This window comes from Camelus ferus, chromosome 5, assembly GCF_009834535.1.
Source record: "Camelus ferus isolate YT-003-E chromosome 5, BCGSAC_Cfer_1.0, whole genome shotgun sequence".
Classification (NCBI taxonomy): Eukaryota; Metazoa; Chordata; class Mammalia; order Artiodactyla; family Camelidae; genus Camelus; species Camelus ferus.
The window spans coordinates 92,771,554-92,796,863 of NC_045700.1; the positions used below are offsets into that span (position 1 = coordinate 92,771,554).

General features: G+C 56.5%; 1 protein-coding gene across 2 annotated transcripts in view; it reads left to right on the top strand.

The window, feature by feature from the left end:
• Nucleotides 1-25,310, top strand: part of SH3BP4 (SH3 domain binding protein 4) — an 82,431-nt gene that overhangs the window by 54,314 nt on the left and 2,807 nt on the right. For both annotated transcript variants that reach the window (XM_032480544.1, XM_032480545.1), the window contains 3 exons: nt 11,148-11,393; nt 15,730-18,089; nt 25,085-25,273. In XM_032480544.1, the coding sequence (XP_032336435.1) occupies nt 11,276-11,393; nt 15,730-18,089; nt 25,085-25,273 (2,667 nt within the window). In that variant the 5' untranslated portion in view covers nt 11,148-11,275. The remainder of the gene's footprint in view (nt 1-11,147; nt 11,394-15,729; nt 18,090-25,084; nt 25,274-25,310) is intronic.

Genomic DNA, 25,310 nt, shown 5'->3' on the forward strand with positions numbered 1-25,310 from the left:
AGGATTTTATGGAGGGTTCATTATATAGACATGATTCATTAAATCACTGGCCGTTGGTGATTGATTCAACCTCCAGCTGGTCTGGTCTCCTCCCCTCCCCAGAGGTCAGAGGGCGAGACTGAAAGCCCCCATCCTTAGGTTACCTGAGGTCGGGCCCAAAGTCACCTCATTAACATGACAGAAGACACCTTTATTGCTTTCTTTGCTTGGGAAATCCCCAGGGTTTTAGGAGCCCTTTGCCAGAAACAGGACAAAGACCAAATGTCTATTTTCATTATGAATCACAATCAGGCAGCCAGCGTTTCCTAATTAGTGGAATTACGAGGCCAGGAGGAACAGGAATGCATTTTTTATTGTTTATTGGCGAAATGACTCTGTGCAAGTCACAGAGCTGAAACAGGGAAGGCTGGGTTTACATCCCGTGGGGTTAACACAGCTTTGCAGGCACTCAGTCAGGTGTCAGGAAGTGCTCGGAACTGACCCCTCAGACACGCCCAGGAAGTGGCCGTGCAAGGCTGGCAAGGACCTGCTGGAGCTGTGGCCTGGTGTTTGGGGAAAAGAATGGAAGCTTATATTATAAAATATATTTCTTTTTAACTTCAAAAAGTAGAGAACTTAGGGAAAATAAGCTAAAGGACAGAAGTATCCACATGCTTGGCACCCAGACGTAATCCCTGTCGTCATTTAGTGTGAAGTTCACTCTTCCTTTTCTATCAGGTAAACACTTCTAGGAACAGAGTGGAATGCGTTTTATGGTAGAATTTGTAGATTTCACTTTTCTCTGTGTTATGCTATATGGATTTTTTCATTCTATTAAATATCAGAAAACGCATTTTAGCAGCTGCGTAACCCGCCCTGGGAGTGGAACGCATTTCGGCCCGTGTGATAAGTGATCGTCTCCGTGTCTACATCACTGTAAAGCGTGTGTGAAGTCACTTTATAGAGACTTGTGATTGGTTTACCGCCCTGGACATCTCCGTTAGTAATTCACGGACATGGCAGATCTTCAGTGAAGAAATTCGTTCATTCATTCCATGAATTACATCGGTTGCTTCCTGTGCTAGACGCCGGATCCTCCGTAAACCGGTGGATAAAACCGAAGCAGCCCCCTTCCATCCTGGCGAGGGTCTGGCTGAGAGGCATCCAAACCAGCAAGCTGAGCAGTGACACCTCTTTGGGGGGTGGATTCCCCAGGAGCTGTCATTCCTTGGTTTCCCAGAGGAAATCCTTTCAATAAAACCCAGACCAGCCTCAGCTTCCGCATCTGCCCATTGAGCGGTACCAGCTAGGTCTGCGTTCCCCGGGTATCTAAGATGAACTGAAAATTTTTTTTTAAGTTAATCTTTTCTAGTAAAGATATACCAGTTTCTCTAAGGAAGGCCTTTCTTTTAAGGATAGAAGCTTCCTTTTTAAAGCTATAGAAAGCTGCTTTTATAACTTTCTTGAATAAACTTACATTGTTAAAAACTGGATCGAAGTAAAGAGAAGTATTAAATAATTTCAGATTGTTTTTAAAGGAAGACAGTAAGTCAATGACTGATGTTTGGAAATCACAAGACCTTCTGTGCTGATGTTTTTGCAGTCTTGTTGAACGTGTCGGACGTTCTCAAACCTCAGGAACTCGCATCCCACCCCCGGCACCCCCACCTTCCCGTCAAGTGAATGGGCCTCTTTTCTCATCTCTGTTACAACATCCTCAGAGATAATTAGGCCTTTTCCTTCTAGGCACTGGCTGGGGACCAGAGTGGGGCAGTCTTTCTGGCCTGGGCTGATCACAAGATTTTACTTCCAGCCCGTCTGCTGTCGGCTCTGCCTCGCGCGCAGGTGGGTGGCCTCCCCGCGTGACACGCTGGGGCCGACCGCGCTGCCCAGACCTCCTGAACCTCTTGCTTGCTGAGCACTTGACAGGCACACGTCCGCGTTTCTTTAAACTCCTTGCCAGCGCCAGCAGCGGGAGGTGGGACCGGAGGATGAGCGGTGGTGAGTGGAGTGTTGGGCAAACCTGGGGGTCCGCGGGATTGCAGTCCCGCGCAGGCCCCGAAGGCGTGGCGGAGACTCACGCCTTCCCTCCTCTCGGGGTCAGACCCATGCGTGTTGTCATCCAGCTAAAAGATAAGCAGTCAAGGAAGAGACTGGTCTCCATTCGCTTGTCTTTGGTGGTCCCCAGAGCTCAGCGGTGCCTGAACATCAGGAAATGCTCAGATGAAGCACTTGTCCGCTCAACAGATGGCACCAAACAGCAGCCTGGACCAGGCACCGTGCTTGGTGCTGAAGGATTACAGACAGAGGAGCCAGTGTCTGTTGGCTTTTAAGCAAACAAGGGTCGTTGTTAGGGAACTAAGAAATGACGTGCAGAATGACAGCCCTGATGCCCAGGATAAGAGCAGTGAGTGCCCAGAGGGCGTGCGGTGAAGCCCACGAGAGCGCAGAGGAGATGCGATTCCACCTGCAGAGGCACTGCTCGATGGGGCTTTAACATGGCACGAACTGGGGGCCCCGCTGGGTCTTCAGGTGGCTGGGTGGACAGAGAGAGATGGAGGCAAGAGTTCGGGGATGGCTGGGGAACCGAGTGGAGGAAACGGTCGCTGTGCTCGGCGGGAGCTCGGGGCTTACAGAGGAGAGTGTAGGGTGGGTTAGTGCTCAGAGGGTCTGGGCAGACGTGCCGGAGGGTTTGCATTGTTGTCTACAGACTGTGGGAGCCTCTGAAGAGGCTGAGATTATTGTTTTTACCCGAGGAGGCGATGGGATTGGCCCAGCCCCCCACGGAGAGCAACCCCACAGTGGGGTGTCTAGTAGAAGACCCCGGGAGGCAAAGGCCAGGGAGTAAGACACCCAGGCCCCTCAGAGGCCAGAGAGAGGGGTCTGGTCACCCCTTCCCTCTCTTCCTCAGCCCTGGGGTTCCCCAGGCTCAGAGTTCCTTATTCTGTCCTGAGTCATCAGGCTAGTTCCCTCCAGCCATCACTTTCCACAGTAAAAGCAGCGAGTGGGAGGCAGGCACCCACTCCTGCAGGGTCCCTCCCACGCACAGCACGGAGCCTCCGGGGGGTGAGTTTGAGTCACCAGCTTTGGATGAACGGAGAAGGTCTTGGATGCGGGCACGTTGGAAGCCCAGCGTCTGCACCCAGAGCCTTGTTCTAGAGGCGGGTGCAGCTCTCGGTGGCTGCTCCCTCAGGCGACGTGGCCCCTGCCCTGAGGTGCTCACCTTGCTCAGCCTCAGGGCCCAGGACGCACGATGCTGCCACGAACCTCATTACTCTGCCTGGATGGCCATCTGGGGGGCTCCGAGAGCTGCTGCTGCCACCCCCTAAATTGAGGTCATTGTTGAACCAAAGTGAAATACATCCCAGACAGACCCTGGCACGTGCAGCTGACTCCCCGCTGTCCCCTCCCTCCGATGGAGCCACGCGCATTCCCCACGGAGGGAGGCAGCCCTCCCCAAGGCCACAGGCAGCACTCTCATCTCTGCTCCAGGTGGGCATGGACAGGTTCTGGAGATCAGAATCCTGTCGGTGGGAGGAAGCCTTCCACTGAGGTGGCGGGAAGGTCCCAGTTTCGCTGTGTGGGACAGTCCTCGTAACCGGACCCTGTGCATTCCCTGCTCGGGGGAGGGGGGAACCTGGGAAGGGGACACCAGTCACGTGTTGGCTCTCCACGTGGGCTATTGCCCAGACCTGTTGGGTCAAGGTTCAGGAGGCGGGGGGAGCCGGGGTGCAGTTTGGAGGCTGTGGCATCTGCCTCCCTCCAGGGCTGTTGGCATCGGAGGGAAAGGAGGTTGCAGACTTTTACAGACACACAGACAAGCTCACTCTCGCCTCGCCGGGTCACCACCCGCTCACCTGCCTTCCGGGCTCCTCAGAGTGAGGAGGTGTCCATGAAGCCAGGTGTCCCCAACCTACCCCCGCAGCCTGCCTGGCGTGTGCGGGCTTCTCTGTGGCCGGCCCATAGGGTCAGGGGCCCAGGGCGTCTGGCTTTCAGCTGGGGAGGTTATCTCTGGATCACTTCCATCCTCCAGAGCCCACTCCTTGGGGAGGGAGTGAGGGGGCAGACGTGGTGGAGTTTCTGTCCACAGAGCCTGATGACGAAAATTGCCCAGAGCGGGTCGAAACTCAAGCTTTCTTTCTAACCCGGAGGAAATCTGATGAAATCAGCACGATACTCCTACTCCAGAAATTAAAATCAAATGTGGAGAATGAGTCATCTGAAGCAAGGCACGAAGAACAGAACTCGCCAGGGAGGAGCCCGGCGCGGCCCCTCTGCCCCGTGCCTCCCGCAGACGCAGACAGGGCCCAGGCCGGCGGCTTCCCTCTGCGCCCTCAGGGGTCAGGGCCCCCTCCCCCCACCGAGAGCCTGGCCCGGGGCTGTGCACATGCCGGGTCCCGGCCAGGGCCTTCGCCCCGCTCCCCGCAGGTGCTGTGCTCTGTGGTTTTCCTTGCTCGGTTTGTTTTTTGATTGTTCCTCAGGCAGAACATTGGCACGTAGTTCCCCACAAGAACATCCTGTGATTCTGCGGTCTGAGGAGCAGCAGGTCCACAGGGCAGCTGGGGGGCCGTGTGCGGGTTCCCGGGTTTGCCACCAGCATCTGCAGAGGAGTCTCTCCTTGTACGATGATGCCGTCTGTTCAGAGGCCAGTCTCCTAGTTCTTTTCTCTCTAAATGAATTGGCCTTTATATGAAAGAAAAGAAGAACTTGGTTGTGAGTCAGACATTAGTAAGCTTGAATGCCCCTTCCTATCTTCTTAGACCAGACTTCGGCCGCGAGACCAGGGCGGGGTGGGGAGCGGGTGGCTTCCCAAGTCCGGGCGTGCTTGCAGGGGCGGGAGATGCAGTGGCTGTTACAGCCTGCCCTTCTGAGATGTCCTAAGGTCCAGCACTGGCCCCCTGACCAAGGGTGCATGCGGCTGCAGGCTGTCCTGGAGACGTGACGGCTCCTGGGGCTGGGGGTGAAGTCCAGACCCTAGTGGAGGGTGGCCAGCCTTGTAGTCCAGGCCATCCAGCTGTGTCCCAGGTGCCCATCAGTGTCTTAGAAATGTGTAACTTGGATTTCCAAAATAGGACAACATCCCTAGAGTTAGCCTGCTGTGCGTGATCAAGTCACACAGCTGTCGGGCGGGCGGGGGGGGGCATTTGACACTTGCTGGGGACTTCGCTATTGAAAGGAGATTATCCCGGGGGTCCCTACCAGATAGCGCCTAAACTACATTCTTTCTTTCAATGGAATTCATTCACCCATTCTTATTTGAGAGTCTGCTCTGTACAGGCCTGTCACAACTCAGGGGGCAGCTGAGTCCTGTGGCCTCATAGGGAAATCAGGCTGGAGACAGAAAAGCACAGGATATGTGGGGTGCTGGTAAGGAAAGTAGGGAAAATGGGCAGAGTGAGGAAAGTGGATACTGCAGACACCTGTCCTTGCTGATTCAGTGGCGTTTGAGCAGAGACGTGAATGAAGTGAGGGATCCAGTCTGGTGAATATTAGGCAGGGGCCTCCCGAGATGCGGGAACAGCATGTGCAAAGCACCTGCGGTGGGAGGGGGAGAACCTCAAGCTAGCAGGACCCATAATGCCAGTCTTGAGGACATTGTAAGCATTAAGAGCTAAGAAGCCTTTGGAGGGCTTTGAACAGAGTCCTGACTTACTTTTTAAGAAGTTCTGACTGCTAATTGAGGGGTGGACGGTGGGAGAGCAGAACTGGATGCAGTAGACCTGGTAGAAAGGAGCCAATTACTGTAATTGAGTTGAGAGTTGACAGTGGTGTGGAGGTGCTGGGGAGAGGTCAGATGGAGCTGCCCCGGTGGGGTGTGTGCCCACACTCCAAACACACCCTCCACGGAGAGCCGGGGGAGGGCGGGGCCCGTGGAGAGGGACATCGGGCTTTGGGTCTGGTTGAATGATCCCTTCACCTGTTGGCTGAGATGGTAAAGATGGGGAGGAGGTTTGGGGTCAACCCCAGAGTGGGATTTGGGCCTGGGAGGTCCAAGATGCCCATCAGTCCTGAAGGGGAGCCCTCAGTGACCTGAATCTGGGGTTCGGGGGTCATATGTCAACTGAATGGGAACCCAGCCATGTCTGCTTACGCTGTGAGGGGCTCAGACCGCCGGGGCATTTGGATTTATGGCTCCTTGGAGTTCTTCCTAGTCGGAGGGAGATACACTCACTCACACACACATTCATCCCTGACACATCCCTTCTGGGCAGGCGGCTGACAAAGTTTCCTAATGTCACTTTCCACATTTAAAAAAAAGTCTGTCATGGACATTTTGAAACGTACGTAAATAAGAAAATAGTAAAATTAATCACTAAATAATGAAAGTAAAAATAATAATGAGCTTAATAAAATAGGAAAATAGTGAAAAATGGGGAAAACCAGCTGATGTGTAGTAACAGTATAACATATGGTAAACGCAGAGCAAATCGGAGCAACGGGTTGTTCACCCCCACATTACGCTTCTAATAAAGCAGGGACTAATTCAGAGGGCGTGGTCCCTGAACTTGGGCGGCGTGAATCCGAGGCTCCGGGACATTGGCTGCAGAGCTGATGCCGGCACATGAGTCACTAGGGCTGCAGGGCTGTGGGGAGGAGGGTGGAGCAGAGGGAGGGTGGGGAGCGAAGGCAGTTTTCCTGGAGGCACAGGTGAGGGGAGCAGAAGGTGCAGCCTGCAGGGCAGGCTTGAGAAGTGTGGTCCCCGGTCCCCACGGGGGTGGAGGTAAGTGCTGACCTGGGAGAGCCGCTGAGCCGAGGGCTCTGAGTGCGGGCGGAGTGGGAGGCCTGCCTTCCCCAGTTTAAAGGCAGCAGACCACACCCAGGGGGTTTTGAGCTCGGGGAGGGACCTGACCAAAGGGCAGCTCTGAGAAAATTAAGGGCGCGCGCGTGTGGATTGAACTCTGGGAGTAACCAGGAAGGCCTGGCAAGTTCTGTGGGTTTGGAAAGAAATGGTTAGCAAGGCGGGAGACAGCGTTTTATAGATGTGCCTCCCGGAGCCTTCCTCAGGGTGGGCGGGTCACTCGGGTCTCTGCCCAGGCGCTGGGGGAGGTGGAGGGGCAGCCTCACTCTGAGCCCTCACCCTGAGCATACCTGGTCCAGGAGGGGCCCTGAGGAGGCGTCTGCCTGGCGTAGCCCTGCCCTCTTTCTTTGCTGTAAGATAACGTCCTCATCATAAGGTGAGGGTTGGAGTCTGCGCTCCCCGCGAACGCACTGGTGGGTGCCAGGACCGCGTCCAGAGATGGTCCCCCACCGCCCCTGGGGAAAGTTGCCCTACTGGACTTCTCATGGGGCGCTGAGCACACGGGACAAAAGCTCCCCGGTCCCGAGGAAGAGAGTGGATGAAGGCAGCGATGTCCTGTGACCCAGGCTCCTGGTCCTCGGGACTCGGACGTCAGTGCCTGGGCTCCGGCTGGTAAGGGCAGCGCCATCGGGTCTGCAGTGAGGGCTTACCGCGCCCTTGAATGGACCTCAGTGAGGGTATCTCTGGGCTTTTCGAAGGACGGCAGAACTCTTTATGTGACAGCTAGCCTGGTTTTTGTCTCTGTCGGCTCAGGGTAATAATTACGTCCCCCATCCATAACAAAACAAAATCACCAGTCAGCCTCCGAACGCCCCAGTGGTGTCTGTGACCCACTCTCCGCTGCCCACCCCGAGGCGCTGCGTCTGCCCCAGTGAGGACGCGAAGGCTCTGATCACTCGTTTTGCTTGTCTTCAGCTCTGCCTGCGGCTCCGGGGAGGCTCTCTGAGTGCCCTGTGGGGGCCTCCGCTGAGCTTTGGGCCACCACTGTCCCAGCCCTGCATGAAAGCCGCCCCACCCGGACTTCACCCAGCTCCCCTGTCAAGGATCCGTCTGTGCGGGGCTTCAAGGGCGGTGGGCTCCCCCAGCATCGCTCCTCTGCCGTGTCCATCTGCCCACACCCCAGCACCCGCTCTCCCAGCGGCCTCTCCTAAACTGGTTTTCAGAGATACAGCATCGCTGCTTCCATTTCTGTCATCAGCAGCCAGAGTCGTCCTTCTCAATCGGGAACCTTCTGTGGCTCCCCGTGGTGCTGGGGCCAAGACTAGCCCCTTCACCATCCCATCCTGGCCCCTGCTCACCCACCCTCCGGCTCCTCCTGTGCTCGGCCCCCGTCCTCCCAGGCATGCATGCCCGCTCTGCCTGGCGACGGCCCTACCCTGTAGGACGCTGGGGCACTTCACCTCCCTGGGGCAGCTGGAGGGCTTGCGGACCCTCAGTGTCACAGCGGGCCCTGGGTCCTCGGGAGCAGGGCTGTGCAGTGACCTTGTAATTGTGCCCGTCTCGACTTTTGGGGGCAAAAAAAACCCTCCACTAGACACTTTGCCCTGGTTGTGAGCGGGAGTCTGCGATACTCACAACGGGGGTGGGGCAGCAGGTGCAGCCCCTGTTTCACTGGGGTCTCTTGAAGTTCGGCCAGGATGCACTGTCCTGGAGAACCCCTGGGGTCCTTTCTCCCGCCCCGCCCCGCTGCTGGGATCTGTGAATCCGTATCAGGAGCGTGGGTGGGTTGCAGGGGATGTGGGGTTAGTGCAGCAGGGGACCCAGAGCACTGTCCCTCATCCCAAGCCGTCCGGAGCAGCCTGGCCTGGTCGGGGAGACAGCAGGGGGTGGTCAGGTTCCACAGCGAACTGGCATCTCAGGTAGGAATTGTCATTCATGTGAAAGTCACCCAGCAAACACGGCTTCTGGGCTCAAGGCCGCCCTGAAGCGCCCTTCCCCCACCGCCCCCGGAGGTCCACACTTTCTGTGTTGATTCCGTCCAGAAAGTGAGGCTGAGTCTTTCAGGTCCAGGGTGTTTTCCTGTCCTCTCGTCTCAATACCGTGCACGCTGCTCTGGCTCCCTTGTGAAGCCAGCTGCTCCAGGCTGCTTCAGCTTGCATTCCGTGCCCCAGGGGCTTTCTCACGGGGCCCCCATAAAAGCCGCAGGTCAGGGCAGAGCCGTCTCCAGTCCAGCCCCGACAGAGCTGTGTGGCCGCCGTTGCTCGTGGGGACTCTGTCCCCAACAGGGGGTGGACTGTGGGGCAGGGACCCGCGGTCACTGCGCAGGGAGCCAGAGGCAGAGCCCAGCAGCGCCTCGCGGCCTCGGCCGCCTTGTGCACCCAGCCTGGGTGGGCGCCTTGCTCTCCGGGAGGTCCAGGTTCCCATGCATGGCTCTGCAGAGGGAGTCCCAGGATGCAGTCACTTCAGTCGTAACCTCGTGGGGGGAGAACGGAAGCCATCTGCGCTTCCACGGATGGGGAAAACCTCCCAGGTGCCTCCCCCATCCTTCCAATGACGCATGTGCACACGCGAGTGCTGATGCAGGGGTCGTAAATCAAAAGTGGGGAGGCTCCGACGGACTAGGAACTAGGGTGGGAGGTGGGGGGGGCAGCGGGGCTGAGCTCAGGGTGGGCATTTTTTTAAGGGATGTGTCACCCCCAAGACAGCAGCTTTGCTCCCTCCCCAGAGAGGTGGTCATTGTTGTCCGCCTTCCTGTGCACGTGGGTCCAGCCAGGCTCTCAGGACGCCAAGGCCCCTGCCTCCCCCTCTGCCCACTTCTCACACAGTGAGAGGAGCAAAGCCCTCTGGTGTCTCCTCTTGTGAGGATGCTGGTCCCATCTGCCTGTCTAACCTCATCACCTCCCGAAGGCCTCATCTCCAAACAGCCCACAAGGGCTGTTAGAGCTTCCTCATGTGAATTTGGAGGGAGACGCGTTCAGTCCATAACCCGGGCCTTCTCTCCAAGGTGCAGGAATGTGGCAATCTGTGGCCTTGGGATGGGCCAGAATCCTCCTTTGAGCCGCTGCCAGCGGGTCGCTCAGAGTCAGGACTAGGGCTGCGGCTGCCCGGCTGTGGGGGCGCCAGTCCCTGAGCCCCACCCCCTGTTCCCAGCGCTGGGCTGGCTTACTTGTCCTTGAGACAAACCAGATCGGGACCGTGCTCTCACCACCCCACATCGCAAAGACAAGAACTGATCCTGTGTTAAGTATTTAACTGGGGGCCGTAGAGTGTGGACGGATGCAAGGCTGGCCCGTTCTCTGCATGGCGGCTACAGACAGAACCGGGGGTGGGCTGCAGCATCCCACTGCAGGGAGCGGTGCTGGGGCCTCCGGGTCCCTCTGACTAGTGAGGGCAACACACCTGGGTCAGAAGCCGCATTTCCAGCCGTCTTTGGACAGAGCAGTAGAGGAACGAGGGACTGAGAGCAGGTCACACGCAGCCAGCTATACTGGAGTGAAATTCACCTGTTTCGGTTGCCTTTGCTCCGAGCGCTGTGGGCCAGCTGTGGGCAGCTGAAGTGATGTCTGCCATGGGCTGCTCTGAGAGCCTGTGAAGCTCGCTGCTCCGATGTTGACTCCCGGCTGTTCCTTTCCCGTCCTTTGGTTGTGGTGAGAGGTCTGCCCAGGGCCAGTCACCTCGTTCATCTCCAGAACCAACCCCCAACACACCCCCTAAACTCCTGGGTGCCCCTTCCCAGGAAAAAACTGAGGCCTTAGTGAATCTGTGTTCCTCCCCCTAAAAGCTTTCTCTGGTGGCTTTGTAACGGCACAGTGATTGAGTGAGTCTACCATGGTTCCATCTGCAGAAGTCACACAAGGGTACCTTATGTACAAAAATGGCCGCATGTGGTTTATTTTTGTTTACTTGGGGCCCAGGGAGGATTTAGGGAGCCTGTGGGCAGGGAGCAGAGCCCTCAAGCCCAGTGCAGCGGAGCCATGAGAGACCACTGCTCACCTAGGGCCGGAGTCCCAAAGGTGGCTGTTCCTGCCATGGGACCAGCCACCATCTGGGCAGATGGAGATTTATTTCCCCATCCCTGAACCCTGGAACTAGCAGTGTGGACAGATCCTGTTTTGTCCTCCCCTTTGACTGTCATGAATGTGCTAGCCAGGTGCTCTGGCAAATTTCACAAACCCCACTGCGCCTCAAGCAGAGAGGGTGCAAACGGCAGGCCAGGAAGCACTGTGGGGGCTGTGTGCACCCAGAGCGTGGAGGACATGGGCACAAAGTGGCCGCAGAACCCAGGCAGTGGGCCCGGCTCTGCTCTCCTGGGCCAGGGACAGTGACATGGCCTCTGGGAGAAGGAGGCTTCCCGCTGGCCGTCAATGTACTATTTAACCCATGTTTCACTTGCTCAAGGGAAATTCTTCTTTTCTCCCCCTGCTTTCAGGAAGAAGCACGTTGCAAAGCCGACACCGGGCAGCATGGTTGCCTGAGACAGAAGCCTCGGCAGCGGCTGGAATAGCTGGAAGGAGGACTATGAAACCTTAGCAGGCCGCCCGGGAAGAGAGGTTGAAGATGGCAGCTCAGCGGATCCGAGCTGCCAACTCCAGCGGCCTCCCGCGGTGCAAGTCCGAGGGCACCTTGATCGACCTGAGCGAAGGGTTTTCAGAATCGAGCTTTAATGATGTGAAAGGTGAGCTCCTGGGCACAGGACGGGCTGAGGGCGAAGACAGGGTTTGCACAGGCTCTGAGACCCAGGGACCCTTCTGCTTCCAGGCTGCTAAGGTCACACTCAGATAGTTCCATGTTAGCTCTCCGAGCTTCACCGTGTTAGAAAGTCAGCCCCGAACAGTGACCACGTGTCGTGGTTTGGTCTTTTGATGTGTTTGGAGGTTGTTTTGAATTTTCCCTTGGTAATGAAACTCCTTAATGCAGAGTATGTTTTCTCTTTTTGTGCATTTTGGTGACAGGAATCTAGGAGCTTGGTGGTACAGAAAACCAGGAGGGTGTGGTAAGTCGAGGAAATACTGAGAGTCCCTGGAGAATAAAAGGAGGGTCTAGAACAGGGGTCAGCAGGCTTTCTCTGTAAAAGATCAGATAGTAAATCCTTAAGTCCTGGCAGGCCGCATGGCCTCTGTCCAGCTCTTCAGCTCCACCATTGCACCAAGAAAGCAGCCATGGAGGAGAGTGGACAGACGGACTTGGCTGTGTTCCAGCGAAACTTTACAGAAACAGTCGGCTGGACTTGGCCCCAGGGGCCTTAGTTTGCCAACCCCTGGTGTAGAGGTTAATCGCTCTGAGTCTGAGCTTCCCTAACAGCCACGTACAACTGGGCTGATGAGAAAACCTACCTTCTGGACACCAAGGTGGGTATCGGTGGGTCGTTTTCTTCCTGGAAGTCCACACTGCCCTCATGAGCCGTGGTCAGTGCCTCCTGTGAGCTTCCTGGCATCCTGGGCCGCGTCTTTGTCCTCGTCCTCATCATCATCGGCTGACTTTCCCACCGCATCACCAAGTTCTGCTGAAATTATCCACTGGGCTCCCCAGAGACGGCTGAGCAGTGCAGCTTCCTCTTTACTTTTACATCCTTAGCCCCCGGCACAATATCGGAGCTGAATAAATATTTCTTGAACTAAACTGCCATCTCCCAGATAAAACTGTGACGCTGCGCCCCGAAGAACTAAAAGGCATGTGCACGTTTCTCCCTTCCTTCTCTCTCCAGTTGTCCTCACGTTCTTCCTCTTCCCGCCTGGCCTTTATGCTTGCGGCCCTGAGCATCGCTTTAAATGTTCTTTTAAAGAGAAGGCTAGCAATGCAATCATGAGATTTTTATTACTAAGAGCAGCAGACCTGTTAGGCGTTGCTGTGAATAACCCAGCCATTTATTGTTCATGGTCCGAGATGGACCTTGTTTTCTCACTTTATAACCCAGCTTTCGTGGTGAAAGCTGGAAACTAGAGGCGTCGGTTGTGGGGTTTGGGCTGGGATTTTGAAACAAGGGGCAGAGAGCTGAATTTTGAACAATAATGATAATGATGTGGGAGGAACTGTTATTCCTAAGAGAATAGTGCCGCTGGCATGTGAGGAGGTTAGCTTGGGGGAGGGGGGTTCCCGGGGGGAGGACGCAGGGACCCTCTGGACTCCCCTCCCGAGGGCAGCATTCCAGCCCGGGGGCTTCCCACACATCCCAATGGTCAGCAGGCTTCAAGGTGGGACTCTGTTCCAGCCAGGGTATCTGCTGCAAAATCTGCCCCTGGTTAACGCTTTCCTGCGTGAGAACTGAGGCAGAAGGACAGCAGACGTATTATTCAGTGCAGTGAACCTCCTGGCACTCAGGGATTTTTTTTTTTTTTTGTATTAAAATCAAAGTAGCTGTGAATCTGGGCGACACCCTGCAGAATTCATTAAGATGGACTCCGATAAGGATTTTCCTGCGTTCTATTGGATGGAAGCCCCAGCCTCACGTCCCCAGGTGCTCAGTGGCGGGTCTTAGAAGGGAGCTCACACCACAGTCCACCTCCAGGGGTGAGGAGGAGGGGCGGGCCGACGGGAAGGGGCACTGTCCCCCGCTGGACAAGCTCAGTCCTTGGGTTGGGACAAGCTCATTACCGCTACTCTTCTAAGGAGAGTGCTTGGAATTTTAAGTAAAACCATTTTTATTCTTCAGTCTGGTTAAGACCTAAGTGATCATTCGCACTGATACATTTTCTTTGGCTACAATCAAAGCCTGCTTAATAGCTTTGGGTTTTAATTTTAAAACTATTACTGTAAGGGAATTATCCTGGAGGAACATAATAATAGGGGTATAGCTTTCGAGGAATTCTAACAAGATTTTAACAACGGGCAAGCTTTCTTTCATTTTCATTTGGTTTTAATGTTTCAGCGATGTTTTCATTAGTTGTGTCAAGGAAACAAAAAGCGGTTTGTATCACCGGAGCCTCTGACCAGAAAACGGGGCCAGAGGCTCGTGCACCGTCACGCGACCCCAGCTGAGCCGCCTCCCTGCTCCCACCCCCTCGAAGCCGCTCTGTCTGACTTGGCTGTTTTACTCCGGCCCCCGCTTCAGTGTCGAGTGGTTTCTCTCTGGTGTGGTCTTGCAGCAGCGGGACACGGCCAGGGACACTGGCTTTTCCTTTGGCCAGTGTCTCGTTCCAGGAACAGGGGTGTGGCTTCTCTGTTGTAAGCCTCCAAGATGAGCATTCACTCCACAAACATTTAGTGAGCACCTGCTACGTGACACAGGTCCCGTTCCTTGGACACCGCCGAGCAAAACGTCCCCTAACAGAGCTCACAACCTCATGGGGTGATAGAGTCCACCCCCAAAAAAACAAAGAAATACATAAGGTCCATTTTATGTAAGTTGATGGTAAATACAATGGAGAGAAGTTAAATTGGGAGGAGGGTGGAGCTGCCTACTTAAACATAACGCTCTGCGGGTCCTTGCGTGAACTAACCATCATCACGCGAATCGCTCCGTCCGCGTCGTCTCCTTCAGTCCCCTCTCAGAGCCCGCGGAGGAAAGATGGTTTTTCTCCATCATGAGGAATCTCAGGCTCCAGAGATTAAAAACCCAGGTCGCGGGACCCCCTAGTCAGATTCTCCCGACACCCCGGACAGAGGGTGGTAGGTGACAGCCTTCAAGTCCCAGGTACACTCCCCGCCAAGCATCATCTCTTGAAGTTAGGTAACGTAAAGCATTAGAAACTTCCTGCGTTATTCTCTGAGACTGCGCCAAGGAAGCACAATTTGATTTTCTTTATTTCCTTCTAAAGGACAGGGAAAGCGGCAGATGGCTGTTTTCTGGAGGGGGCCTATTTGATAGCATAGGATGCTTGTTGACTCAGTCATATATTAGACAAGATGTAGGTGTAGTTTGACTAAAAATGTAGTCCTTTCTCTACTGGTTTACATAAGCAACTGAAAAAAGTTTACTTTCTTTGTTACAGGAAGGCAGAATTTCAGCAAACTCGGCAAAACACAGCGCAGTTGGGGTAGGGTCTGGGGAGAAACACACGGGCTTATTTCCATCAGAAAGGAGTTTCTTCGTCTTCTGGGTGTAGGTCCTCTGTCATGTATGGGAGGGAGAGAGAACACTCAGCTTTTAATTATCCGTTACTTTTCAAAACACACCCTGCTCGTTTCGATGACTTTCGTTTTTGCTGGTCCAGTTGCTGTCTACATCGGTAACAAGGCTGAATGCCAAGAACTATAAATTAGCTTGAGTCATGGTTTAAAGTGTTGGGATTTTTCAGATTGCTTAGGGAGCTGTTCAGACACAACGTGAGGTGTGACTAGACCTAAACTTTTCATTTCCAAGGAGTGAGGGAGAGGCCATTTCCACGCTGTTACCCTGCATGATCATTTTGCAGAGGCTGAAAGAGACCGACCTCAGAAATCTTATTTCATATGAACAGTTGGATGAAGAATGGGTTCAACTTGGAAACTAGGAATCAGGCCTGATTGTCAGGGGAACCCTGCCCTCAGTTTATGTGTTTCATGCTGAAGGCAGAAAGCAGAATCAGCTCTTAAACACGGAGAGATTCTCCTGAGGGTCCTTTCCGGTCCCTGGTTGTATGCAGTGGGTCACTTAACATCACTCCGTTTTACCCAGTGAATCACCTTGAGCTTCTCTTTTGACCCAGCAGCCATCCCGGTAAGTTAGTTGCATAAAGATTTGGTCAAAATGAAACGTTTAAGACCCGGGGACATGTTGACTGTTGCATTGTGCTGATGGGCGTGTCCATGGATGGTGGGGGGACTCCTCCTGGCCTTTCCACCCGACTTTGTGTGTTGGGACGTGACGGAATTTGGGAGGACGAGGCTTGAGTTAGGCTGTTGGCCAGGTGAATCACACCCCAGATTTCACTTCGGTTTGTTTGTTCGTAACTTGCCCGGCTCGTTGTCTACACGTCAGTGGTGTTTCTTCCTCAGACCTCCTTTCTCCTTTCTCCCTGGTTTCGGGCAAGGCTCAGCCTCACGCCCCCCCCGCGGGCCCCGCCCTCACCTCCTGTTCTTTGTGTTTTGCACAGTGCCTTCTCCCAGTGCCTTGCTAGCAGACAATCCCACACCTTTCGGAAATGCAAAGGAAGTGGTCGCCATCAAGGACTACTGCCCAACCAACTTCACCACCCTGAAGTTCTCCAAGGGGGACCACCTCTACGTCCTGGACACATCGGGCGGGGAGTGGTGGTACGCACACAACACCACGGAGATGGGCTACATCCCTTCCTCCTACGTGCAGCCCCTGAACTACCGGAACTCCACGCTTAGTGACAGTGGGATGATCGACAATCTTCCAGACAGCCCCGACGAGGTAGCCAAGGAGCTGGATCTGCTCGGAGGGTGGGCAGAAGACAAGAAGGGGTCAAGCAGACCCTACAGTAATAACCCTTTCTGGAACGGGGTCCAGACCAACCCGTTCCTCAATGGGAACGTGCCAGCGATGCCCAGCGTGGACGAGCTGACTCCCAAGAGCACCGTGGACCTGCTCCTCTTCGACACGGGCACGTCCGCTTTCACCGAGTCCAGCTCGGCGACCACCAACAGCACTGGCGACATCTTCGACGAGCTGCCGGCCACACACCGACTCCACACGGAGCCGCCGGTCAAGCGGGACAACCCATTCTTCCGAAGCAAACGTTCCTACAGCCTGTCGGAACTCTCCGTCCTTCAAGCCAAGTCCGACGCGCCCGCGTCTTCGGGGTTTTTCACAGGCTTGAAATCGCCGGCCCCCGAGCAGTTCCAGAGCCGGGAAGACTTCCGCGCCGCCTGGCTGAGCCACCGGAAGCTGGCCCGGTCTTGCCACGACTTGGACTTGCTGGGCCAGAGTCCCGGGTGGGGCCAGACCCAGGCGGTGGAGACGAACATCGTGTGCAAGCTGGATAGTTCGGGGGGCGCCGTGCAGCTCCCCGACACCAACATCAGCATCCACGTGCCCGAAGGCCACGTGGCCCCAGGGGAGACGCAGCAGATCTCCATGAAGGCCCTGCTGGACCCCCCGCTGGAACTCAACAGCGACAGGTGCAGCAGCGTCAGCCCGGTGCTGGAGGTGAAGCTGAGCACCCTGGAGGTGAAGACCCATCTCATCTTGGAGATGAAGGTTTCAGCCGAGGTGAAAAATGACATTTTCAGCAAAAGCACAGTGGGCCTCCAGTGCCTGAGGAGCGACTCAAAGGAAGGGCCATATGTCCCCATCCCACTCACCTACAGCTACGGGGACACGGTCCAGGTCCAGCTGGACAACCTGGAGCCCTGCATGTACCTGGCCATCGTTGCCCACGGCCCGAACATCCTCTACCCTTCCACGGTCTGGGACTTCATCCATAAAAAAGTCACCGTGGGTCTCTATGGCCCCAAACACATTCACCCGTCCTTCAAGACGGTGGTGACCATTTTTGGGCATGATTGTGCCCCCAAGACGCTACTGGTCAGCGAGGTCACCCGCCAGGCCCCGAGCCCTGCCCCAGTGGCGCTGCAGCTCTGGGGCAAGCACCAGTTCGTCTTGTCCAGGCCCCAGGATCTCCAGGTCTGCATGTTCTCCAACATGACCAACTACGAGGTCAGAGCCAGCGAGCAGGCCAAAGCCGTGCGCGGGTTCCAGGTGAAGCTGGGCAAGGTCAGCCGCCTCATCTTCCCCATCACCTGCCAGAACCCTGGCGAGCTCTCCGACTTCACCTTGAGGGTGCAGGTGAAAGACGACCAGGAGGCCATCCTGACCCAGTTTTGCGTCCAGACGCCCCAGCCCCCTCCAAAAAGTGCCATCAAGCCATCCGGGCAGAGACGGTTTCTCAAAAAGAACGAGGTCGGCAAGATCATTCTGTCCCCATTCGCCGCCACCACCAAGTACCCGACTTTCCAGGACCGCCCCGTGTCCAGCCTCAAGTTCGGCAAGTTACTCAAGACGGTGGTGCGGCAGAGCAAGAACCACTACCTGCTGGAGTACAAGAAGGGCGACACCATCGCCCTGCTCAGCGAGGAGAAGGTCCGGCTGAAGGGCCAGCTGTGGACCAAGGAGTGGTACATCGGCTACCACCAGGGCCGGGTGGGCCTCGTGCACGCCAAGAACGTGCTCGTGGTGGGCAAGGCCCGGCCCAGCCTCCTCTCCGGGCCCGAGCTGAGCACGTCGGTGCTGCTGGAGCAGATCCTGCGACCCTGCAAGTTCCTCACCTACATCTACGCCTCGGTGCGCACGCTGCTCATGGAGAACGTCAGCAGCTGGCGCTCCTTCGCCGACGCCCTGGGCTACGGCGACCTGCCGCTCACCTGCTTCTGCCGCGCCGAGCTGGACAGCGAGCCCGAGCGCGTGGCGTCCGTTCTGGAGAAGCTGAAGGAGGACTGTAACAACACGGAGAACAAGGACCGCAAGTCCTTCCAGAAGGAGCTCATGATGGTGAGTGCCCGGCGGGGCAGGGACTCGCAGCGCCGTCCCCTTTCCCCGACACGCGTGGGCTTGGGCGTGGAGTCGTGAGTCAGTGGACCAGTGTCAGGGCTCCCCTCCGCTCCCCGAGCCTCGCGGACAGGGTTTGAAGCCTGCACCTGGACACAGGCATTTACGGGGGACCAGGTGGGGCCCCCAAGCCACTCAGACCCACCGCACAAGGGTGGTTCAGGTCTCTTCACGCTGAACTGGTGAGCTCTGGGGTTTCAGAATGGATCTCCGTGCGCCTGGTGCGGGTCGCGGTGCAAGGGGCCCCCGTGCTCCACCCGCCCCAGGTTAGCGCTCGCTGGGGAAGATCTCTACTTTCATCACATTCCCAACGGGATCTGTGCCTCGGAAGTTTTGTGAACCGCCGCCCCAGGGTCTGACTTCACGTCGATGCGGGTTTTTCTCTCCGGGCTTCGCGTAAATGTTCTCCGCTCTCTCAGTGTCGTTTCCTCTTCCTCCTTTGTGGGTGTGTTTGAGTTGGGGTGAGGACAGTCTCCATTTTGCGAGCACAGCTGGGAACTTGAATCCTGAGACATAAAAAGGGGGGCATTGGAGCCCTGCTGCTGGATACCCCGGCCCACAAGCCACCGGGGGGGGCTCTTACTGGCCCCTCTCACGGCCTCCAGCAGACCTGAGCTCTGCGCTGGTCCCTTGCCCCGCAGGCAACCCGCTCTTAAGTGTTGCTTCAGTTCTGGTGGCCTCAGAGTGGTGACCTCGAAGCTTAGTGTCCTCGGGGCAGCACTGGTTGAATCTGTGCTGTTCTCTTTCGCCTTCTTTCTGTGCTAGAAGCCGACTCAGTCCCTTCCGATCCTCCTGATGTGGACACCTCCCTAGTTTTTGTTCCCGCAGGAAACCCCGTGACTCGGTCGTAGGCTTTTATTCCTTGTTCCGCCGACTCCACACAGCCTTTTTCACTCCCAGTTTCTGTAAGGGGTGACCCCAGTGCCCCGAGCATTTCTGCCACTCCGACTCCCCTCCCCCCCCCCACACCAGCCGTCTTTTGTGAGCTGGGGGTGTCTGTGTGAGTCTGAGGACGCACGAGTGGACAGAGACAGACAGCCGGGGCTCATCACCGCACGCCCGTCCTGGGCTGCACCCTGGAGCTGAGGGCACAGAAGGGAACCAGTCCCCAGAGGTGTGACCCCTGCTGCAGGGAGCATGCACCACAGCCTAGTAGGGAGCAGGGCGTGAAAAAGACCCCTGGACAGTGGCCCACGGTAATTCAAAGTGCGGGACCTGTGGAGCAGGATGAGAACCAACATTGCCCAGAGCAGGGAGGCAGGAACTGGAAGTGGCAACCAGGAGGTCACTGGGGCATCGCTGACGGCAGCTTCAGTGCGGAGGAAGCAGCTGTCATGACAACTGGGGCCGGGTGGGTGGGGGCAGCTGAGGAACCTACCTTGGCCCTGGGAGGGGCTCCTGCAGGACCCAGGGGCTCCCCTTCAGGGCTTGCCCTGCTGGCCCAGCTGTGAAATCAATTCTCGAGCCTTGTGTCCAGCCCGAGCTGCCCCATCTCCTCGTGGATGGACCTCGCACAGAAGGCAGGGGCGAGCCTGCCGCTGGGACTTTGCATCCACAGTGGAATGATGTGCTTTCATGGAACAGAAACAGTATTGATTGTTCCCTTGTTACAGCTAGAAAACGTTCGAACAGTAATCTAAGAGGTGGCTTTTATTTCCATTGCATCCTCATTTCTTTTCATCTTTCAGCTAGGGAACTTTCTCCAAGAGCAGGTTTTTCAGGTGGCTTCCTTGGGTGATGGCAGGGGTCATTGTGCATCTGGGATCCTCTCCCCTCCTAGAGACAAGGAAATGAAACTTGACCTTGGCAGGAACGTTGCCCTGAGACAAGGTCAGATTTGTGGGACAACGTGAAACGTTTCCCTTCCTCTCTCCCCGGCACTTCTCCTATCTCATCCCGTTGGCTGGCAGATTTGAATGGTTGGCCAAACTTCTAGAAACCACAAGCTGGTTTATCCCGGTGTGTCTGAGGAGTTGCTGAAAACCAGGTGTTCTATCTCCAAGGGCTTACAGATCACCAACCAGTCAGTCACGTTTCCTATGGCCTAAGGCACTGATTCAACCTGCCCCCTCTCCAGCCCTGTCACAGCCGGACCACCTCCTCCCCACCACCCCCCTCATTTTGAAGGGAGTTTCCTGTTTAGTTATGACTCCTTGATTTGGAAGCAGTGATTAAACGAATTAGAAATGGTGAAGGTTTGGGACAGTGAATCTGCAGGGAGACGGGAAAGAAAAAAGAATTGAGTTGTCAGAAACTAGCACAACATTGTGAATTGACTGTACTTCAACTGAAAAAAACAGAAAGAAAAAGCGGAGCTGTCCGTCTTCCCCTGTAAGACCTGGCCCCGCCCATCCCACAACGCTGGGGACCCTTACCTGCCCCCTGCACACCAGTCACTCCAGCCTTTTCTCTGGATCTTGGACACACCCAGCTCGCCCCTGCCTCAGGCCTTTGCACATGCTGTTCCCTCTGCCTGGAACGCTCTTCCCTGTTTCACGTGGCAGCTTTTTCTGTCCTTCAGATCCCAGCTCAGATGCCCTCTCGTCCCTCCTGCAGCCCTCGGCAAAGCAGCCTTGTGCCGCTGAGCGCCGTGCCTGAGCCTGTGTGATGGTGGCACTGTCCCCACAGCACTTCCTCGACCTGAAATGGTCTTGTCGACTCCCGTTCACGGTTCTCGTCATTACCGTGAACGCGGACTCCAGGAGGGAAAGGACGCCGGCATGCAGCAAACACTCGGCTATCTGAGGAGTGAATGAATGAGTGCGGGAGTGCAGGCAGGCTGGGACTGACCTGGACGCGGTCTCACGAGGTCCGTTCCTTCTCCGCACTGTTTCAGTGCGTGTTTTCAACATCGGAGCTGGTCCGGAGGCATCTCGGGTAAACATCTGCTTTCGGCGCTGCCTCTGCTGCCCTTTCTCACCCCCACGGTGTGACCACAGCAGAGACCGCCCTCCATCCCCGCCCACCAGCGCTGCAGTAGACACGTGCCTGTCTGCGGCGGAGGATGGCTATCCAACATGGGCAAGGGCCGAGGGTGCAGGGGAGCACAGGGTGGGGGTGGCCAGAGGCAGGAGAGGCCGGAGGCTGGGCTGGTACAGGATGGCGGTGCGCGGGGCAACGGGATAATGGCAAGCAGCTGCCAGGGCCGGATACTGCTTGGGCTTACTCTGCGGGCACTGACGTGGAGCCGGGGGGCGCCTTCCGTCCACCCCAGGCAGGTGGGGCTCCGTGGCCCGCCGGCCCTGGGCCACGTGCACATCGGCGCCGGCCTTCAGAGCCTCCGGGGGCCTGGGGTCAGCACCGCTGCCGTGGCTCATCCCAGGCCTTGTTTTTTCAAGAATAAAAATTATAAGTTTATTTTTCTGTTTGTCAAGACAGCAGATGCTGCCGTTTGCTTTGGTACCTGGCAGTCCTGAAGAACAGCAGCAGAAGGTCCCCGGCCCGTCTCCCAGAGGCAGCTGCCCTTACGGTTTGGAGTGTAGACTAGGTTAACACCCATTTCATAGGATTTGCCAGGCACCGTTTGCATTTCCCCGTCAAGTGCATGTGCGGGGCGCTCTGCGCCTGTGTGGCGGCTGCAGCCCTGGCGGGCCAGACGCTGCAGGAACTCAGGCTCCAGGAGGGCCAAGGTGCCTGGCCTCCCAGTTACCGAGGCTGTTCTGGGGCAGGTCCTGGCCCATTGGCTCTGCAGGCTTGTCCAGGATCGTCCCAGGACAACACCCTGTGGGCTGCTGGCCCCGCCAAAGACTCGAGAAGCCATCTCTTGGCTCCGTGGCAGCAGGTGTCACTCCAGGGAGAGCAGGGCCTGAGAATGACAGGGTAGCTTTAGAAACCCTGCAGGTGTCGAGCTGCCACCTTAGCGGCTGGACTGAATGGCCCCTGTGGTGTGTGCACAGCCTCCTCCTTTGTGAGCCTTGAGTTTCAGGGTGAGGGGGTGTTATTTTGTTTTAAGAAGGGGAGAAACTGCAGGATATGTTCTGGGCTTTTAGGGCATTAATGCTGCTTCTGATAAACTGTGCATCTGGGGAAGGGTTTTCTGAGTGTGGTCAAGAGCCCAGTGGAAAACGTCCTGCTGTGTAATCTGCACCGTGACTTGTGCCCACGCCAGGTGAAGGGGAGGATTTGGCTCCTGCTGTAAGACCGCGCCGACTTGGGTGATGGCCATCTCGTGGGGGTGGCGGTGCGGGTGTTTGGAGGGTGGCAGACAGAGCCCTGAGGAACCCAGCTCTCCAAGAACTGGAAGCATTTCCATTCAACAACATGCTTTCGAGGTAAGAAATGGTTCCTGACTTTCGTGATTACACCCTCGGCGAGAGGCGCCGTGTCTGCCCTCCGGGCGGGGCCGGAAGCCGGGTGGAGGTGCTAGGGGCAGACTCTCCTGCAGGGCCGAGGCCAGCGCTCCAGGCTGGGCCAGGGGCCACTAGGCACAAGGCCATGGGGCTTGGTGACCAGCTGTCATTGGCAGTGGTGGTGCTTGGACAATTTGAGTCAATGAGCCGGAGGGAGAGAAGGAAGGGGGGCCGTGGGCTCTCGGAGATGTTCCTCTGACAAAGAGAAAGTTGCCATAGGATGCAAATCAAGGCGGTGGTCGTTTTAAAAGTGAGGTGGGGGTGAAATGAACACCAAGACCTTGAAAATAACGGGAACTGGGGAGAGGTGGGGCCGGGGAGAAAGGTGTGGAGGGATTCTCTGAATGAGGAGCAAAGCCACCTCGTTCCCCGGAGGAGGAAGAGGAAGCAGGTACCTAGCAGCTGTGCGCTTAGGAAGTTCCTGGGGACTTCCTGCCAGGTGGTCCCCACGCCCAAGGAGGCTGCTGATATGGGGAGGAGCAGGGGGCTGCCCCTCACTTGTTGCCATGGTGACTGCCCCTTCTGGTGTTTGGACATCTCAGGAGTGGAAGCATGGCTAGAATGAACGCCCAGCGAAACCAAAACGATGCTTTTGCATTTTCGTAAGAATAGGCTTTCAAACGGGGGCCCAGCTGCCTGCCTTTGTAAATGAGGTTTTTCTGGAACGCAGCCGTGCCCCCTCGCCCAGGCGTCGTCTGTGCGGTTCTCACACCCACCAGCAGAGCAGGGTAGCTGCGATTGAGACCCCCTGCCTGCGAAGCCAGAAATGGGTCCTGCCTCCCCCCTTCTAGAATACCTTGGCCACCCTGATTTAAGTCATGATTCACTCAAATCAGTGTGAGTCCAGCTGGAACCAGCATTGTGCTTTATTCACTTCATTGGGTATTTTCTGGTGTTACCGGTATGTCCTGGGGTGTGCGCAGACATTAAAGAGGATGCTACAGGGAAAAGGTTCTAGAACCACATCCCTTCCCGCTGAACAATTTTCTATTGCTAAGACTTGGTGGGCACCCAAAATGCACCCTTCTGGGGAAAAATGCATAAACTGCCCCTTGATGATGGTGTGGGCAGTGTCCCAGCTGTGGCCTCTTGGGGCCAGAGAGATGCTTTGAGTTTCTGAGGACCTTTGTGCCTGTCAGAGCCCCCGGGGAGAGAGCAGCTTTGATGGCCCCCGCCAGGAGTACCTGAATCAGACGCAGATGACTCTGAAGTGTTCTGTTGCCATGGAAACGAGGCCACCTGTGAAGCCAGGCAGCTGAGCACACAGAGCTGGGCTCGCTTTGCGTGCGCTGAGCAGCTGTGAGGAAGGCCGGGTGGGAACATCATCACCGGTGGTCGGCCCGACGCCTTCTCAGGACAGCAGGCGTAGCTGGAGGGGACCCTGCCTGCCTCGGTGTGTCTAGGCTCAATCCACACCATATCAAAGAATTTAAATCCAAAATTCTATCAGCTTATCACACCTCTCTGCCCCGTACGGTAAAGACACACCTATATCCTCTTTCTGCAGCACACATCGAGTAAACGTTCCGTTTCACTTGAAGATATCAAAGTTCAAATTGATCAAGTCCCAGGGTGGCCACGTGCTCTTCGGGCTGAGCAGGGACTTGGGCGGGGCTCTGTCTCGTTGCCTCCTTCCCGGCTGACAGGCATTTCTTTCCCTCCTGAGTCCCTGTCCCTCCCTAGTGAGTGATCCCTGTCCTGGAGACACACTGGAGAGCGCTTTCTTGCAGCTTTGACGAGGGAGCTTCAGGAGATCGCTTCTCGATGGTCTGTCCTCCGTTTCAGCCTTAGGGCTCATCCTCCCTCCTCACAGGGCTTTCACATGTGTCCAGAACCTCAGAGGCCCAGACTCGGTCTGAGCTCCAGGCCCTGCTCTGAGCCCACCACCCGCGTCTCTCCTGCTCCGTCCGCTGATGTCCTGTGGTCCGGCCCTGAGCCCCAGGCCACGCTGGCTGTCCTGGTGAGGGGCATCACTTCTCCACTTGCCCCAGTTGGGGTGGGGACGGATGGACAGCTGTCCTCCCGCCCACCCTGCAGGTCAGCGTGCTGGAGCTGCTGTGACAAAGCGCCACAAACTGTTTCGGCTCAAAGCAACAGCAGTTTATCCCCCACAGTTCTGGGGTGGTCGGCAGGGCCAGTTCCTTCTGGAGGCTCTGCGGGAGAATCTGGTCCCTGCCTCTCCCAGCTCCTGGCTGCTCCAGGGGTGTGGCTGCATCACTCCATCTCTGCCTCCATCCTTACGCAGACTTCTTCCCTCTGTCTCTGAGTCTCTATTTTTCTCCTTATAAGGACGCCAGTCATTGGATGAGGGGCCCACCCCAATCCAGTGCAGCCTCAGTTTAGCTCAGTGCATCTGCAGAGACCACCCTTCTGCACATGGTGAGGTTCCCAGAGGACAGGAATTGGGAGGTGGCGGGACCCAGTCCGCCCTGCAAATCACAGTTTCTGCCACACCTGAGTCACAGAGGTGCTGCGCCCCGGCCTCACGGTGTTTAGGGTCCGAGTGCGTGGCCTCTGTGGTGCTGGCTCCACGGGGAGCCAGAGCCTGCCCTCCTCGGTCCTGCCTCACACCCGCTCCTTCCTCCTCAGGCCCTACTGAAGATGGACTGCCAGGGCCTGGTGGTCAGGCTCATCCAGGACTTCGTGCTCCTGACCACGGCGGTCGAGGTGGCGCAGCGCTGGAGGGAGCTGGCTGAGAAGCTGGCCAAGGTGTCCAAGCAGCAGATGGATGCGTACGAGTCCCCCCACCGGGACAGGAATGGGGTCGTGGACAGCGAGGTGAGCAGGGCTGCCCTTCCCTCAACCTGTAACATGG